The 17,572-nt window shown below is 39.0% G+C and overlaps 1 protein-coding gene across 1 annotated transcript in view; it reads left to right on the top strand.

The window, feature by feature from the left end:
• The window catches only part of tdrd1 (tudor domain containing 1), an 82,791-nt gene that overhangs the window by 40,252 nt on the left and 24,967 nt on the right, over nucleotides 1-17,572 (top strand). The window contains exons 12-16 of the mRNA XM_080205297.1: nucleotides 5,008-5,115; nucleotides 6,238-6,408; nucleotides 8,479-8,733; nucleotides 11,782-11,901; nucleotides 17,459-17,572. Coding sequence (XP_080061423.1) covers nucleotides 5,008-5,115; nucleotides 6,238-6,408; nucleotides 8,479-8,733; nucleotides 11,782-11,901; nucleotides 17,459-17,572 — 768 coding nt within the window. The remainder of the gene's footprint in view (nucleotides 1-5,007; nucleotides 5,116-6,237; nucleotides 6,409-8,478; nucleotides 8,734-11,781; nucleotides 11,902-17,458) is intronic.

Here is a 17,572-nt window from a genome sequence, read left to right on the forward strand (position 1 = left end):
TTGTCTATCAGAAACTTAACTACCCGTGACTTAAATATATTCAGCGAGGTAGCCTCCACCACTTCAACGGGCAGAGATTCACCACCCTTTTGAGTGAAGAAGTTCCTCCTCAACTCTGATCTAAACTGCCCCCCCCCCCCCTTATCTTGAGGCTGTGCCCTCTCGTCCTGCTATCCTTTCTAAGTGAGAAGAATCTCTCTACCTCTACCCTATCTATCCCCTTCATTATCTTATATGTCTCTATAAGATCCCCCCCCCGCTCAGCCTTCTAAACTCCAATGAGTACAGACCCAGCCTATTCAGTCTCTCTTCATAGGCTAACCCCCTCATCTCTGGCATCAGCCTAGTGAACCTTCTCTGCACTCCCTCCAAGGCCAATATATCCTTCCATAAGTGCGACGACCAAAAACGCACACAGTACTCCGGCTGCGGCCTCACCAGTACCCTGTACAGTTGCAGCAAGACCTCCCTGCTTTTATATTCTATCCCCCTCGCTATGAAGGTCAACATTTCCATTCACCTTCTTGATCACCTGCTGCACCTGCAGACTGGGTTTTTGTGATTCGTGCGCAAGGACCCCCAGGTCCCTCTGCACCGTAGCATGCTGCAGCTTTTCGCCTTTTAAATAATAATCCTTCCTACTATTAGTTCTACCAAAGTGGATAACCTCACACTTGCTAACATTATACTCCATCTGCCAGGTCCTCGCCCACTCGCTCAGCCTATCCAGATCTCTCTGCAGACTTTCCACGCCCTCCACGCAATTTGTTTTTCCACTCGTCTTCATGTCATCAGCAAATTTCGTCACCCTACACTCAGCTCCCTCCTCCAGGTCATCTATGTAAATGGTAAACAGTTGAGGCCCAGCACCAATCCCTGCGGCACTCCACAAGTTACCAACCGCCAACCAGAATAGCACCCATTGATTCCAACTCTCTGCTTCCTATTAGACAACCAATCCTCTATCCACGCTAACATCTCACCCCCAACTCCGTGCACCCTAACCTTTTGCAGCAACCTTTTGTGGGGCACCTTATCAAATGCGTTTTGGAAATCCAAAAACACCACATCCACCGGTTCCCTTCTGTCTACCGCTGTTGCTGAGTTCATAATTTCAACAGATTCAAAATATGATGGTACATCTAGATTGCCATGATATAGTGACATGATAGTAATATTTATGGCTTCCTACATGAGTGAATTGCCTAGCAAAGTCAAACATGGACATGGCATTGCTATTGATAGGAAAATCCTGTATGGTCTTCAAAATTGTGAAAGGAATCCTTCACATGCATGTAGAATGGTTGTAGCAACTTAATCAACCATTTGGTCAACTCCTATTGTGCAAAACCAGTTCTTGACAAGATAAAGCATAAAAGGACATCGCTTTAGTATTTCTTGGGCAGTACATACAAATTTGGATGCAGTGAACATGAAGTTAAATCCCACCACATATCACCAGGCAGCTTGTCCAACAAGTGTTTTGTAACTCGCTTTTGAGCAGGATTGTGGTCTGGCTTAGCAACAGCTCTAATTGCATATAAATATGGATCCATCATTAATAAATTGCCCCTTCTTGACATTTGGTGTTCTTGTGAATCTGCCCTGATGAGTGCAAAAAGAGAATCTTCACCACCATCTCTCTTTTTCAGCAGTGTTCAAGTTCTGAATTACTAAGCAACTATTTGAATTATTATCAACAAAGAAACTTGGGCTATAATTTGAAAACTGTATGACCAGATGGCCTATGCCTTAGGGTTTTAAAAGAGATAGTTGTAGAGGTAATTGATGTGTTTGACTGTGATCTTAGAAAATTCTCCTGATTCTTGGCTGGTCCCAGCTGATTGAATAGTAGCAAATATAACAGCTGTTGAAGAAAGGGAGAAAGGAAAGAAAGAACCAATGGCCTGCTAGCTTAACAATCTTCAGGAAAGTGTTTGAATCTATTAAGGAAATGTTGATGCACAATTTTACTAAAGGGGAAATCCTGTTTGACAAAATTATTTGTGTTTTTTGAGGATGTAACTGATAGCATAGCTCGGGGGGAACCAGTATGTGTAGTACACTTGGATGCCTAAAAGGCATTTGATAAAGTGCCACGTAGGAGGTAAAGCTAAGGGTTCATGGTATTGGGGTGTTATATTGGGTAGAGGATTGGTTAATGAACAGGAAACAGTAGGGGAAAACAAATAGGCTGCCACTAGTGGTGTGTCACAAGGATCAGTACTGAAGTCTTCATTATTTACAATCTATAATAATGACTTCTATGAAGAAACAGAAAATGTATCCACATTTGATATAAAACTAGATGGGAGTGCAAGCTGTGAGGACGTGCTACAAGGGTATAATAGGTTAAATAAATGGGCAGCAAGATTGCGTCCATGTGAGCAATTGAGGTTATTCACTTTGGGGTCGCAAAAATAGAAAAAGAATATTTTCTAAAAGATGTGAAACGAACAAATGTTGATGCTAGGAGAGACTTGGATGTATTTGTACAAGAAGCACAAAGATGACTTGAAGGTGCTGAAAACAATGAGAAAAGTAAATTCCATGTTGGCTTTCATTGTAATGGGATTGGGACAAAATAAAAGAAATCTTGCTACAATTGTATGCAGTTTTTATGAGATGACACCTGTAACACATGAATTTTTGGTCCCCATATTCAGGGAAGCATTGGAGGCAGTATTGGAAAGGATGACTAGATTGGTTCATGGAATTAGGAGGCTGTGCTATAATTGGGAGGGTATTCATAGGCAATCATAGAATCCTACAGTGCAGAAGGAGACCATTCAGCTCATCAAGTCTGCACTGACCACAATCCCACACATCCCCTATCCCCATAGTCCCACATTTACCCTGCTACTCTGACGCTATAAACGGCAATTTAGCACTCCAATTAACCTAACCCACATATCTTTCGGACTGTGGGAAGAAACCAGAGCACCTGGAGGAAACTCATGGAGATACAAGGAGAACTCCATACAAACAGTGACCCAAGCAGAGAATCAAACCTAGGTCTCTGGTACTGTGAGGCAGCAGTGCCGCCACTGGGCCGCCCAGAGTTTAGAAGAATGTGATGTGATCTCACTGAATCATTCATGATTCTGAAGGGTAGGCATTGAGAAGTTGTTTCCCTTGGCTGAGGAATCTGGAACAAAGGGGGAAAGTCTCAGGATAAGGGGCTGTTGAATTTGGACTGATTTGAGGAGTACTTTCTTGACGGAGGGTTGTGAATCTTCGGAAGTCTGTAGCCCTGAGGGCTCAGGATGCGCCATCATGGAATTTTTTTTTAAGGCTGAGTGATTTTGGTCTGTCAAGGAATCAAGGGATATGGGGATGAGGGAGGAAAATGGAGTTGAAGCCTAAGTTCAGGATAATCGTGCTGAATTGGCCATGTATTCTTTTCCTCCTGGTTCTTATGTTTTTACTTAAATCGGTTTTTCAGCTGTACTGGTCAAACTGCACTAGATTACCACACTTAAATATATTTTTAATCCAAATTTTGAAAACCTAGCTAAAGTGCCACCTGATTTATGGACGATTTTAGCTTCATGCAAATAAGTAAGCAGAAACTTGAGCTTGTAGAAACTTCTGAAAACTGGTTCAGTAGGCTGCTGAATTGTGGATTGCATAGAAGCCCTTGCATGTGATGTGTTTCTAATAAATGCCCAAACCAGCAGTCAGTAACTGAAGAATCATCAATCCAGGAACAAACCCTGAATGGTTAACGACTGCTGAATAGCATTTTACACCTTAAACTATGTGCAAAAGAATTTTTTATGTCATTGATGTGAAAGTTGTTAAACAAGTTTTTTTGCCTTTGTCAGCTTGGTTCAATTCATACAAATATAGCATGTATTCAATTTACTATATATTTTCTATCAGCTGTTCATAGGTTACATATATATTGGTTGAGCAAATCACTAGTTTTCAAATTAACTATCCAGCTTTGTTCAAATGTAGTTGACTAAGAAAAACGAACAGTTAAATCACTTTCAAAGCCATTAACTTGTGACAAAACAAATCAGGTTTTTTTTATTGGCTACACATTTTAAAATTGTAGAACAATGCGCAATGCAATTATGTGATTTTTGAAGCGGGTAGATAAAGTAACTTGTTCATATAATTTCATAGAAGCACTGAATTGTTACAGCACAGAAAGAGGCCATTTGGCCCATGTCTACACAGGCTGTCTGAGCAATTCACTTAGTGCCATTTTCCCACCACCTCCCTAGAATGCTGAACATTATTATTTTCAAGTAAGTCGAATTCCTTCTAAATGCACCAATTGAATTGCCTCTATCTCACACTCAGGTGGTGCATTCCAAAACTTAACCACTCTTGAAAAAGATTTCAGGTTCAAAGTTCCTATCTTTTTTTCCTTTTTCACATATATTCTCTGAGAAATCAAGCCGTGAATTCTACTTGAGTCCAGAGTTGGAAAGCTTTCTTGACCATGACATTGACTTCAAAAGGAATGGAATATTAAAGTGAGAAAATTTTCTTAAGCTGTACAGAGCCTTCATCAGATCACATTGTGGTCTCAAACAATTCGGTGAAGGTCCACTAAACTCATACTTGCAATGAAGGGCTTATTTTCTGAAGAAATGTTGAACTGGTTAAGCTTACACCCATTGGAGTTTAGGAGAATTAGGTGATTTTTTTAAAAAATATTTTTGATGGGGTAGATACCAAGAGGATGTTTCCTCTTTTGTGGCTGGACTGGAATTAGGAGATGAAGTATAAGAACAAGAGGTCTTCTTAAATCAGAGATGAGGAAACATTTTTTCCTTGTTGCGGAGGAAACCAAATTTTCAAACTAAATTTTAACTTAATAATTTGAAAATTGTATTTTTGTTTAAGGCAAGTGCAAAACCAGCTAATGGAGGTGTCTGGAAACAAAATACTATTATGGTATGCAGATGCACTGTTAAGAAGTGAAATGTACATCATTTGAGATGTAATTTCATTGAACTGACTTGATTTTATTTTGATCTTTGCTAATAGATGAGTTTCAACAACTGCAAAAAGTAGTAGCTGAATATTGCAATAACACAACTCCTATACCAAGTTTTAGGCCCGCCGTTGGAGAGATTTGCTGTGCTCAGTTCACAGGTAAGATAAAATGAAAAATGAATGTGACTGACATGACAAAATTCTAGACAAATATCAAGCTTATTTTTTAATCTGTGCTATTGCTTTGCGCTGCATCACAAACCAGACGTCCAGCAACTGAGCTAACTGATCCCCTGCCTGAATGTATTTTTTCCTTTGTGCACTGTGTTCTTTATAAAATTACAAAAATCTTAATGTCCTTTTATCCCTTTATTGACCTGTACTTACACTTCAGGAAATTATTATTCCAAGCCTGTTCTGTATTTGTCCACACCAGTGCATTCATTAAGTTTAAACTCCCATTTCATGCTCTCACAAAATGTATCACTTCATGCATAATTGTTGTACCCACCATATATCTGAGATCATTCTTCTAACCTGTCTTCCGAAATCTTCTGCAACCCTTAATATTTGCCAAGTCTCTCACTTTTGTATGACCATATCATTTAGTGTTCTACATTTTAAAGAGATATTGAAAAAATATCTTCAATTATTATTTTCATTACTTAATTATAATAGTCCCACAGTTTTGCCATTGACAGTTGTTTTTATCTGGTAAATAACAAACTTTTGCAGCTCAATTAAGTCAGATTAGATCTGAAATCAGGAAAACGATCAATCTTGCTGTAACATTTGGCATACCCTTGGGTGGATATTGTCCTAATTAAGAGTAGGCAGCATAAATTGGCAAATAAGATTGAGAAAATAATAGATAAGTTAAATTTGTTGATGTAGGAGTTTACAGGATGAAAGCAAAAAAATTCTTAATTATAAGGAACCACTGACTAGCTCTTTTAGACAAATTGTTATAAGCAAGGCTCTAAAATTAGGCACTACATTAAACTTTTACAAATTTGGAACACGTTGAGAACTAAGGCACAACAATTTCATGTGAATGCATTACAAGTTGTGAAATGCTACAAGGAAAAACAACTGATGTCAATAGGCTTGAGACAGCTCTGCAAGATATTTCTGCAAGAAGCAGATAAGAGATCTAATGAAAATGTAGAATGCTTTGGTTGAGACTGGTCGGAAGGGCATGGGTTAAGCCAAATTGTCTTTTCCTGTTAATAATGTTACCTCAATTCCCAGGAATCTCACTTCTTAAAATTTTTCTTCTAGAAGATAACCAGTGGTACAGGGCTGCTGTAATAGACCACGTTCCGGAAGATGCTGCTATAGTGGGATACATAGATTTTGGAAATTTTGAGAAGCGCCATTTCAGTCAGCTCCGCCCAGCCCATGAAGAGTTGTTGGAATTGCCCAATCAGGCTTTGAAATGTGCTTTGGCAGGCAAGTATGCAGTTGGAGAACAGGAATTTTATAAAAATTGAAAGGGTAAACATGCAAACTTCATTCACTTGTTACACCCCTAATTGATATAACTGGATATGAAGATTCCAGAATGGAACCCTGGCTCAAAAGATTAAATTTTACATTTTTTTATTAAAATGTGGAGGAATCAAACCACTAATTATTTTTAACAGCATGAAAAAGTATAAAAATGAAAAGATTATTGTACAACATTCTTTCACTTCCCTCCCCCCCACTTTGGCTTAGCAAATATACATGGATGTTAAGACTAACATGGGTTACAAGGTACATCTTAAGATAATTTGGTCTCATTCAGCTGAAACTAAATTTATTTATCCTTGTTGGAGCCTCCAGTTGCTATGCAAAACCTGCTAGCTACAATTCTTCATGCCGTAACCCCTTCTGCGTACAATAGAATCACAGTAGGAATTGAAACTTACTCCTATACATAGAAATACTTTTGTCCAGCACAGTTCTGTCTATAGGTTTTACCCTTCCAGGCACTGCAACATTAAACCCATTTAATACCCATACTGTATTTCTGTTGTTTACCAATGCACATGTTAATCCGATAAAACTCACTTTGTTTTCCTAATGCACTACATACGTGACAAAATATTTATTAACACGTGACTTACTATTTGCTATGCTAAGAAAGGTCCATTGATTTATAATTCTACCTTATTTCTGCATGCAACTAGCCTAAATTGTTAGTTACCAAACCTCCTTTACTTATTTCACAGAAGAATTGAAAATAGGGAGAAAGGAATTTTAATTGTTAAATTTTAGCTTCTTTGTGGGTGATTTTTGAATGATAACCTTGATGTGAATGCTGCTTGTGTCCTAGTAAGAATTAATGCATTTTGCTGATGATGCTAGATCTGCTGAAAGCAGGATGCAATAAAATTTGCAGTGCAATGTATAAACAGATAATCATTTGACTAATATTGATATTTCTGCATGATAACTGTCTGAAGAGTGGTTCATGACTATTAATTATACATCAAAGTGAACACTTATTAATCATGTTGTTGTGATTTGTCATTGTGTCCCAGCTGTATTATCCATAAATATGTTTGCTGCAGTAGCATTCAGAAATAAATTATTAATGGTGAAAAACTTGCAAAAACACCTCAGAACTAAGGGGAGTATGAATTGTGTGTATTGCATTCCACTTTGTGGCAACATTACTGGAACAAAATAAGCCTGTGCATTTTCTTGTTGTTTCATTCATTTCTGATATGATATTGTCATATCTGGAAATGGATAAAGGAATTGACGGTGAGGTACACTCTTATGCCATAGCAAAGTATTCAAAGAACAGAACACGGGAGCTTCAGACGGTCACAATGAATTAGAATGACTTTTTTAAAATGCACAATAAGTAATAGATCTCTGTCAAGGAAAGCCGTTGAAGGAAATTGTACAAATGTATTCTCGAGGCAACTATAACTTAGGCTATAAGGTGACTCACTGAAAGAATCATCTGGGTGAATTTTGAAGAGAAAGTCACTTGCGTGCAGAGTGCTGCATGTATTAGCATTAAAAGGAACTGTTAAGCTGTTATAGCCCAAGTTTATAGTTTGTCAGCCATGTTAATCTTAAAATCTACATTTACAGGATGAAAGAGTATCAAATAATCCTCTTTCCTAAAGCGTCCAATGTGGGGAACAAAAATCATTACTGTAAATCCTGCTGACATTTGCTTCACAATTTTGCCTCCTATGAAGACTTTCCATTCAGTTACTTTGCAACCATAAAGCATAAAGTCAATGTTTTAGGTTCACTTCATTTCCAATTTGGAGATATCCCAATGAACAATGTTCTTGCGCCATGTCAATGCAGCTGAACAGTGATGTACAATGATATTTGTAGCCTGACTTTCTCTCTTTTCTACCCTAAGGGGAAGTGCCTGACCTCCTATGAGAACCTCTAGTTGATGAATTTACAGATGTGAAACTTAGTATGTGGATAGTTGTGTGCTTAAACTACAGCAATCTTAATTTATCAGGAAACATGTTATTTTTAGCATCTTTGTCTTTTGTGTAGGAGTGAAACCTGTATCCGATACTTGGTCTCCGGATGCAATAGTAAGGATGAAAAGCCTGGTGATGAATAAGTTTTTGAAATCCAGGACTGTAGAGAAGAAGAACAACATCCTGGTTGTGCAACTTAAAGATGAAACAAAAAGTCCAATTATTAATATCAATGAACAATTGATTTCAGAAGGATTGGCTATTAAAGCAGCAGAAGAACAAGTAATTCCCACATTGGATAACAGTAAAACTAGAGAATATGTGGGAAGTAAGTCAAATTTTGACATGTCTGGAAGTCATTCCAGGTTTTTTATCTGAGATATATTGTATGACACACAGTTTACCTCACACGTATATATTTTGAGATCATACTTGTATGATTTACATGTCACACTTCATTCAACATGTGAAACAGTCCTGACATGGGTTGTAGCCAGGAATCTACAGCTAGTAATTGGCCCGTGGATGTTTCTTTTTACAGCAATCTAACAAGGATACAGGTAATTCTGCTTTACCAGAATTGTGCAAGACATATTAGCAACCAGATTTAGCTACATTTTGATCATGTCATAGCCACTTAATGGGAGTGAACTTTAAATGATCACAAGTCATTTAGACTATGGGATGGGGTCTTGTGCAAAGTGGTGAAACTGGTAACTGATATAGAGCCATGCCACGTCAAAATGGGCCAGGTAAGTTTTTTAAAATTATACTCAATTAACATTGATTCATGGAACATTATTAAAAAATGTTGCTAATTTTTGGTTACCAAATTTTGAGGTCATAGAGGTTTACAGCTTGGAAACAGGCCCTTTGGCCCAACCTGTCCATGCCACCGTTTTTTTTAAACTCCTAAACTAATCCCAGTTGCCCACATTTGGCCCATATCCCTCTATATCCATCTTATCTATGTAACTGTCTAAATGCTTTTTAAAAGACAAAATTTGTATCTGCCTCTACTACTACCTCTGGCAGCTTGTTCCAGATACTCACCATCCTCTGTGAAAAAACTGTCCCTCTGGACGCTTTTGTATCTCTCCCCTCTCTCCTTAAACCTATGCCCTCTGGTTCTGGACTCCCCTACCTTTGGGAAAAAATATTGACTATCTAGCTGATCTGTACCCCTCATTATTTTATAGACCTCTAAGATCACCCCTCAGCCTCCTATGCTCCAGAGGAAAAAGATCCCAATCTATGCAGCCTCTCCTTATAACCCAAACAATCAAGTCCTGGTAGCATCCTAATAAATCTTTTCTACATTCTTTTGCTAGTTTAATAATATCCTTTCTATAATAGAATGACCAGAACTGCACACAGTATTCCAAGTGTGGCTTTACCCATGTCTCGTACAACTTCAAGAAGTCCGAACTCCTGTATTCAATGTTCTGACCAATGAAACTAAGCCTGCTGAATGCCGCCTTCACCACTCTATCCATCTCTACTTTCAAGGAGCTATGAACATGTACCCCTAACTCTTTGTTCTGTAACTCTCCCCAATGCTCTACCATTTTACTGAGTAAGTCCTCCCTTAGTTCAATCCACCAAAATGCATCACCTTGCATTCCAAATTCCATTTGTCAGCCCATTGGCCAAATTGATCAAGATCCTGTTGCAATTAGAGAACTTCACTGTCCACTATGCCACTAATCTTGGTGCATCTGCAAACTTACTAGCCATGCATCCTATATTTTCATCCAAATCATTAATATAAATGACAAGTAACAGTGGACCCAGCACTGATCCCTAAGGCACACCGCTGGTCACAGGCCTCCAGTTTGAAAAACAACCCTCCACAACCACCCTCACCCTGGATCCCGTAAGATTTAACCTTGTGCAACAACCTACCATGTGGTGTCTTGTCAAAGGCCTTGCTAAAGTCTGTGTAGACAACATTAACTGCACTGCCCTCATCTACCACCTTTGTTATTCCTTCAAAAAAATCAAATTTGAGACATGCTTTTCCACTCTCAAAGCCATGCTGACTGTCCCTAATCAGTACTTGCGTCTCTAAATGCCTGTAGATCCTGTCTCTCAAAATATCTTCCAACAACTTACCCACCAGGGATATGAGGCTCACTGGCCTGTCGTTCTCAGGCTTTTCTCTACAGCTCTTTAAACAAAGGCATAGTTGCCACTCCACTCTTCAGGCGTCTTACCTGTGACAATCAATGATTCAGCTAGGGGACCCGCAATTTCCTCCCTAGCCTCCCACAATGTCCTGGGATACACTTCAGCAGGTCCCAGGGATTTACCTATGTTGATGCGCTTTTAGGCTTCCAGCACTTCCTTCTCTGTAATATGTACACTCCTCAAGACATCACTATTTAATTCCCCAAGTTCCCTAACATCCATGCTTTTCTCCATAGTAAATATTGAATGAGAAAAATTTATTTAAGATCTCAGCCATCTCTTGTGGATCTGCACATAGATGACCTTGTTGATCCTTAAGAGGCTCTACTGTCTCCTTTGTTACTCTTTTGCCCTTTATGTATTTGTAGAAGCACTTTGGATTCTCCTTTGCCTTATCTGCCAAAACAATCTTGTGTCCCCTTTTTTGACTTCCGGATTTCTCTCTCAACTCTACTCCTACACCCCCTAATATTCTTCAAGGATTCACATGATCACAGCTGCCTATGTATGTTATGTGCCTCCTTCTTCTTGACCAGGGCCTCAATATCCTGAGTCATCCAGAGTTCCCTATTTATACCAGCTTTGCCCTTCACTCTTAAGAGTAATGTGTTTATCCTGAACCCTGGTTAACATGCTTTTGAAAGCCTCCCACTTACTAGATGTCCCTTTGCCTTCCCACACTATCCCCCCAATTAACTTTTGATACCATGACTTTTCCTGCCTGATGCCATTAAAATTGGCCTTGCCTCAATTTAGAATTTTAACTTTTGGGCCAGACCAATTATTCTCCATAGCTATCTTACAACTAATAGAATTATGGTCACTGGTCCCAAAGTGATCCCTCACTAACACTTTTGTCACCTGCCCTTCCTTATTTTCCAAGAGGAGTAATGTCTGTATTTCATTCATTGTAAAGCACTTTTAGATATCCCAAGGTTATGAAAGCTATTATGAAAGTACAAGTCTTTTTAAATGCATAAGTGATCCTGGAGTAGAATACACTGAAGTAATTTCATTTTGAGTATTGCATTTCTTCCCAGCCATTGTAATTCATTTGTAGCCATGAGAATTCATGCCTTTTCCCCCAAAAGTTGAGTTTGACATGAAAATATTCTCTTATGTACTGATCGTGCATTTTGGCTGATATGCAATGCTCTTTGCATTTGTATATTTTTGTTTTCCTAAGAAAATATGTATGCAAAGCAGTGGAAAACAGTAGCGCTGCCTTTGAAGTGTGTTGTACCCATTAAAGTGAAAGAAATAATAAACCCTGGCATCTTCTATGTTCACATCATTGGGACTCAAGGTAAGAAAGCATATTGCAACTGCTGACATTTGATATTTCTGTAAGGTGCTGTATATTTATTAAATGAACAGTTCTGTTAGAGGGAGTATTTCAGTCTTAAAGCTTCTCCTGTCAAACCTACCATTTCCTCCATAGCAAAAACGAACCAAGGTTACATTTTTTGAATCTTTTGGATCATTACTTTGTGAAATTATGTTTGAATAATATTTCTTGGAATAAACAAATGCATCACTAAGGTAAGGCATTGTTTCTAACAAATCAGTTCAGCAAATTAGTAGGATCCAAGAATTTGGTCTGAATTTGCATTGGGGAAACAACTACAACATCCCACTTTTGTTAAATTTATTACTGCTGGCAAAAATACCAGATTCTCTGCATTTGGGCTTCAGAAAACTCAACTACATGGAGCTGTAAGAAGTTTCTTCATGCTAGTTGAGATCTCCAATTAGATAGCCTGCTCTTGAACAAATTGACTATTTACGTTGTGCTTATAAGGGACTCTGCTGTTATTTTTCAGCCCTGATGTGCCACGATTTGGTGTCTGCTCTTCAATACCTGGTAGTATTCATGATGCAGTGAGCCAGCTCAATTACATACTGACTAGGGTCATATGTACATATGACACTACATATGAAAAAAGTCTTTCATGCATGATTTTAGTAGGGCTGCAGTAAGCTTTGAATTTTTCCATTATTCATTTCATTCCTCGTCACTTTCAAACGTGGATGTGTTATAAACTTCTCAGGCTTCTTCCCCTGCTACGCAAAGGAGGATGGTAGACTATCCTTCTGGCTCAGTCTTATTACAGCCTGCAGGTACCAGAATCTCCTCCAGGTTTTGGTAAGATTGCTCTGAAAAGTGAACACTGTGGCTTCTGAACTTCCATTGCTATCCTGAACTGATGTTTCAAGTTTCCAAGAGATGTTTAAGATGGAGGAGTATAGATGAAGCCACATTAATTTGTCTTTACCGTCCCCTGAGTTGATTGTTTTGTAAATGGTTTCTTGAGTTTCTTTGTAGTCCATTCCATGTGTTGCTCCCTCTTTGCCTGAAGGAATGTTTGTCAGTCTGAAAATTACTGATTCCTAATTTGAACATATGCTCCCACATTTTAGTTTTAGTTTCATTAATTAACCTTCAACATAGCAATATTAACTGGCATATCTATCAGATCAAAAGCCTTTTTTCCAGGCTGAAAAGCCAAGTGGCCAATTTTACCTCATAATTCCAACCCCAAAACTCCGGATCAGCCTTGTAGTTCTTTTCTGAATTAGCCCCAGCATTTGGAAGTCTATCATATTTTTCAAAAATCAGAATTTGAGTACTTTAAGGTGTAGTAATGGTGCAGTTTGCTACTCAATTTGGGTTCCACCAACTTCTACGGAAGCACCATAGAAAGCATTCTTTCTGGTTGTATCACAGCTTGTTATGGATCCTGCTCTGTCCAAGACAGCAAGAAACTGCAAAGGGTCGTGAATGAAACCCAGTCCATCACTCAAACCAGCCTTCCACCTATTGACACTCTACGCTCCCTGCTGTCTCGGAAAAGCAGGCAGCATAATCAAGGACCACATGCACCTTGGACATTCTCTCTTCCACCTTGTTCTGTCAGGAAAAAGATATGATAGTCTGAAATCATGTACCAGCTGACTCAAAAACAGCTTCTTCCCTGCTGCCATCAGATTCTTGAATGGACCCACCTTGCACTAAGTTGATTGTTATCTACACCTTAGCTATGACTGTAACACTCCACTCTGCACTTTTTCCTTTCCTTCCCTATTTACGGTATGCACTGTCTCTAGTGCGCAAGAAGCAATACTTTATACTGTATGCTCGTGACAAATCAAGTCATAGCTATAACAATGAAACTCAGTTTAGGAAAAATGTAATCCGATTCCATTCTAGTTATACTACGTTAACGGTCTTGGGGAATATATTCCACGCGGGTGTTATTTTGTGGCGTCAGTAGAGAAAATCCAAATTGTATGCAATGTTCTTTAAGATTGCAATAAAGATTATTTAGGGCTGTCAGATTGGATTGTCTTATGGTTTGCTGTTTGGGAAAAAAACCTATTTTCCTACATAAAGCTAATTTATTTTAAGGGAGGAAAAACACAGATTAAAGCAGAGAATGTAACATTACTTTTTAACTGGAAGTTGCTTCATATAAGTTGAAAATACTGAATACTATATTTGTGTTTAGAGTTTAAAAACAAATATATTAATGGACTTGGAGTGTAACATGATAATAACCTTCAAAGAAAACAAATATGTGACTAAGCATTACATTGCTAGTGTTAATTGTTTACAGCTTGAGGTTTTCACTGAATTTGTAAATATGCTAGCAAGTGTAGCCCTGAAATGGGAAGCAGAATTGTAAACCAAGGTTCTCTGCACCAGATTAAATACCAGTGGAACGCCATCAGGAAATTGCTACCATCTTAATACTTTAAGATCACCACTACAACTGCTTTTGATCTTGACTTGCGTTAGTAACACATTTTTGTCTGGCAAAAGCAATAATTTTGACCAGACTGCTCTTGCAATGTTGGTAATGTTCTCTGCATCATTCACTAATTCCAGACAGCCCTCTATGCAAAATCATTTTTCTTGCTATTTCTCCTATAAAGTGGAGCCCAAAATTGTACCCTTTTGTTGATGGCCTTAAGATTCTATGGATTGACTGTTAAATGTCAAATACTTGATGTGCACAGAGTATCTACTCCATCCAATGGAGATCAAAGTCATTGTCCTCAGTTTGTCTTCACCTCTTGCATTTCACCCACTACCTCCCCAGCCCTGCAGGAATGTGTGGAACTAATATAAGATCTTTTATTTTTCAGACCAGTCCATGGTTTAGATAACCCAAAATTTGGCACTAAATAGCAAAGCAAAAGGCAGAAACATGGAAATGTTGTAAAGGAAATGTTGCTAATGCCTTTTTGCATTCAACCCTGGATTATGTCTAACCCGGAAATTGGCTTTTACCCTGAGTGTAGAGTAATACAGTGCAAAAAAGGCCATTTGGCCCATCAAGTTTGCACCGACAGTAATTACCATTATTGGCACACTAATATCATTTGCTGCACTTGTCCCAGATCCTTAAATATTATAATATTTTAAGCGGTCATCCAATTTTTTAAAAAAAATTTGTAAGGTTTCTGGCCTCCTCCACTTGTGCCAGGCAGTGCATCCCTCCACCCTCTGAGTGAAAATGTTTTTTCCTCAAATCACCTCTAAGGCGGTGGAGGCTGCCTCGCTAAATATTTTTAAGACGTGGGTTGATGGGTTTTTGATAAGCGAGGGGATTAAGGGTTATGGGGAGAGGGCGGGAATGTGGAACTGAGCCACGACAGATCAGCCATGATCTTATTGAATGGCGGGGCAGGCTCGAAGGGCTAGATGGCCTACTCCTGCTCCTATTTCTCATGTTCTTATGTAAATCTCCTGCCCCTTTATCCTAATACTGTGCACATTTGTGATTGACCCCTCACCCATGGGAAACAGCTGCTCCCTACTCACCCTGTCCATACCCTTCAATCTTATATACTTCAATCATGTCCAAGAAAACAATCCAAGCCTATCCAGTCTCTCCTTGGGTCAAATACTCCATCCTAGGCAACATCTTGGTGAACCTCTGTACCACCACTCGTGCTATCACATACTCCCTATACTGAAATAACCAAAACTGCACACAGTACTCCACTGTGACCTAACCAACGCTCTGTACAACTTGAACATTACTTCTTTGCTCTTGTACTCTGTACCATGATTGATTATAGAAAGTGTCCCACATGCCTTCTTAACTATTATTGCTGTTATTCTATTTACATGTTATGCTGCCTTCAGGGACCTATGAATAGTTATCCCCAGATCCTTCTGTTCCTCTGAGCTACCCATTGTCCTGCCATTCAGTTAAGTACACTCATCTTGTTGTTTCTTCCAAAATGCATCACCTTGCACTTATCAGAGTTAAATACCGTCTGCCACTGCTCTGTCCATCTGACCAACCCATCTATACCTTCCTGGAACCACCCGCTTCACTATTAACCATCCTACTAATCTTGTCATCTGCAAACTTGCATAACATTCTACGCACATTTTCATCTATATCATTTATGTATTTAACAGACAGACATTGAGTATCCCAACACTGATCATTGTGACATACCGCCAGACACCAGCTTCCAGTTGCTCAAACAGCCTCCTATTACTATCCTTTTGTGTCCTATTACTGAGCCAGTTTCTGATCTATCTCACGCTTTAACCTTTTCAATCAGTCTTCCATGTGGGATCCTGTCAAAAGCTTTGCTAAAATCTATACAAACTACATCAACTGAACTTTCATTATCGACTTGATCACATTTTCAAAAAAAATCTAACAAATTTGTTAGGCATGACCTCCCTCTGACAAAGCCATGCTGACTATCCCTAATGAACCCATGCCTTTCCAAGTGGATATTAATTCTCTCCTTCAGAGTTTTCTCAACTAGTTTTTCTACCAGTGACGTGAGACTCAGTGGCCTGTAATTTCCAGGTACATCTGTACTCTTAAAGCAGATTCATACTAGCGGTCCTCCAGTCCTTCAGCATTTCACTCGTGGCCAGAGAGGAATTAAAAATTTGTGTCAGAGACCCTGCAATTTCCTGTCTTGCCTCCCATAGCAACATGGCATGCAATTCATCTGGGCCAGGAGATTTGTGTTTTTTTTAAAAGCCCATCAAAGCCTCCAGTACTTCCCATTTCCTATGTCAAACTCTGCAAGTTCTTCAGACCCTTTTCCTGAATTCCATCCCTACATTCTCCTTTTCCAGCATGAAAACCAAAGAGAAGAATTCATTTAACAGCCTTCCAATATTTACACAGATTGCCCCTTTAATCCTGAATGGGGACTGCTCTTTCCTTTAATGTATCTATAAAATATCTTGGATTTCTCCCTAATCTTGTTCACAAGTCCTTTTTCATGCCCTCATCTTGCTCTTCTGATTGCTTTCTTAAGTTCCCTCTTGCACTTCCTATATTCCTCAAGGGCTGCAGCTGAATTGCTCCTTTGGACTTGGTAAAAGCCCTTCTTTTCTTCCAGTCTTGAATTGTCCTCGACATCCAAGAATCCCTCAACTTATTGCCAATCTATTGCCCCCTAAAGAGTATGTGTTGGACCTGTACTCTCCCCAGTTCCTTTTTGAATGCCCCTCACTGTTCTGCTGTAGAGTTAGCCGTAAGGAGTTGTTTCTAATTGACTTCGGCCAGATCCTGCTTTGTTGTCATAACATCCGCCAATCCAAAGCTGTATTTTGTAGTCATCCTCCACCTTATCCATAACACACTTGAATTGTACTGAGTTGTGGCTGCTGACACTAAAATGCTCCCCCATTGTCACATTGAACACGTGTTGTTCCCCGAAACTGGATTCAGCAAAAAATGCTCTGTTTCCAAAATTTTATCAGTCACACAAATTTCACCTCATTTTTAAAGTTTAAAATGTTGTTAGAGTATTAAAACAAAACATTTAAATGATTTGATCAAGCATTTGGACAAAATATTTATCTTTTGCAGATTTGAAGAAATTGTGCCTGCTGAATGCTGAGCTGGCTGAGTATTGTAGAGCTCAGCCAGAGAGTTGGGTTTCCAGCCCAGAGATTGGCGATGCTTGTTGTGCAAGACTTGCAG

This window comes from Carcharhinus amblyrhynchos, chromosome 17, assembly GCF_965287045.1.
Source record: "Carcharhinus amblyrhynchos chromosome 17, sCarAmb.v2.hapA, whole genome shotgun sequence".
In the NCBI taxonomy this organism is placed as follows: domain Eukaryota; kingdom Metazoa; phylum Chordata; class Chondrichthyes; order Carcharhiniformes; family Carcharhinidae; genus Carcharhinus; species Carcharhinus amblyrhynchos.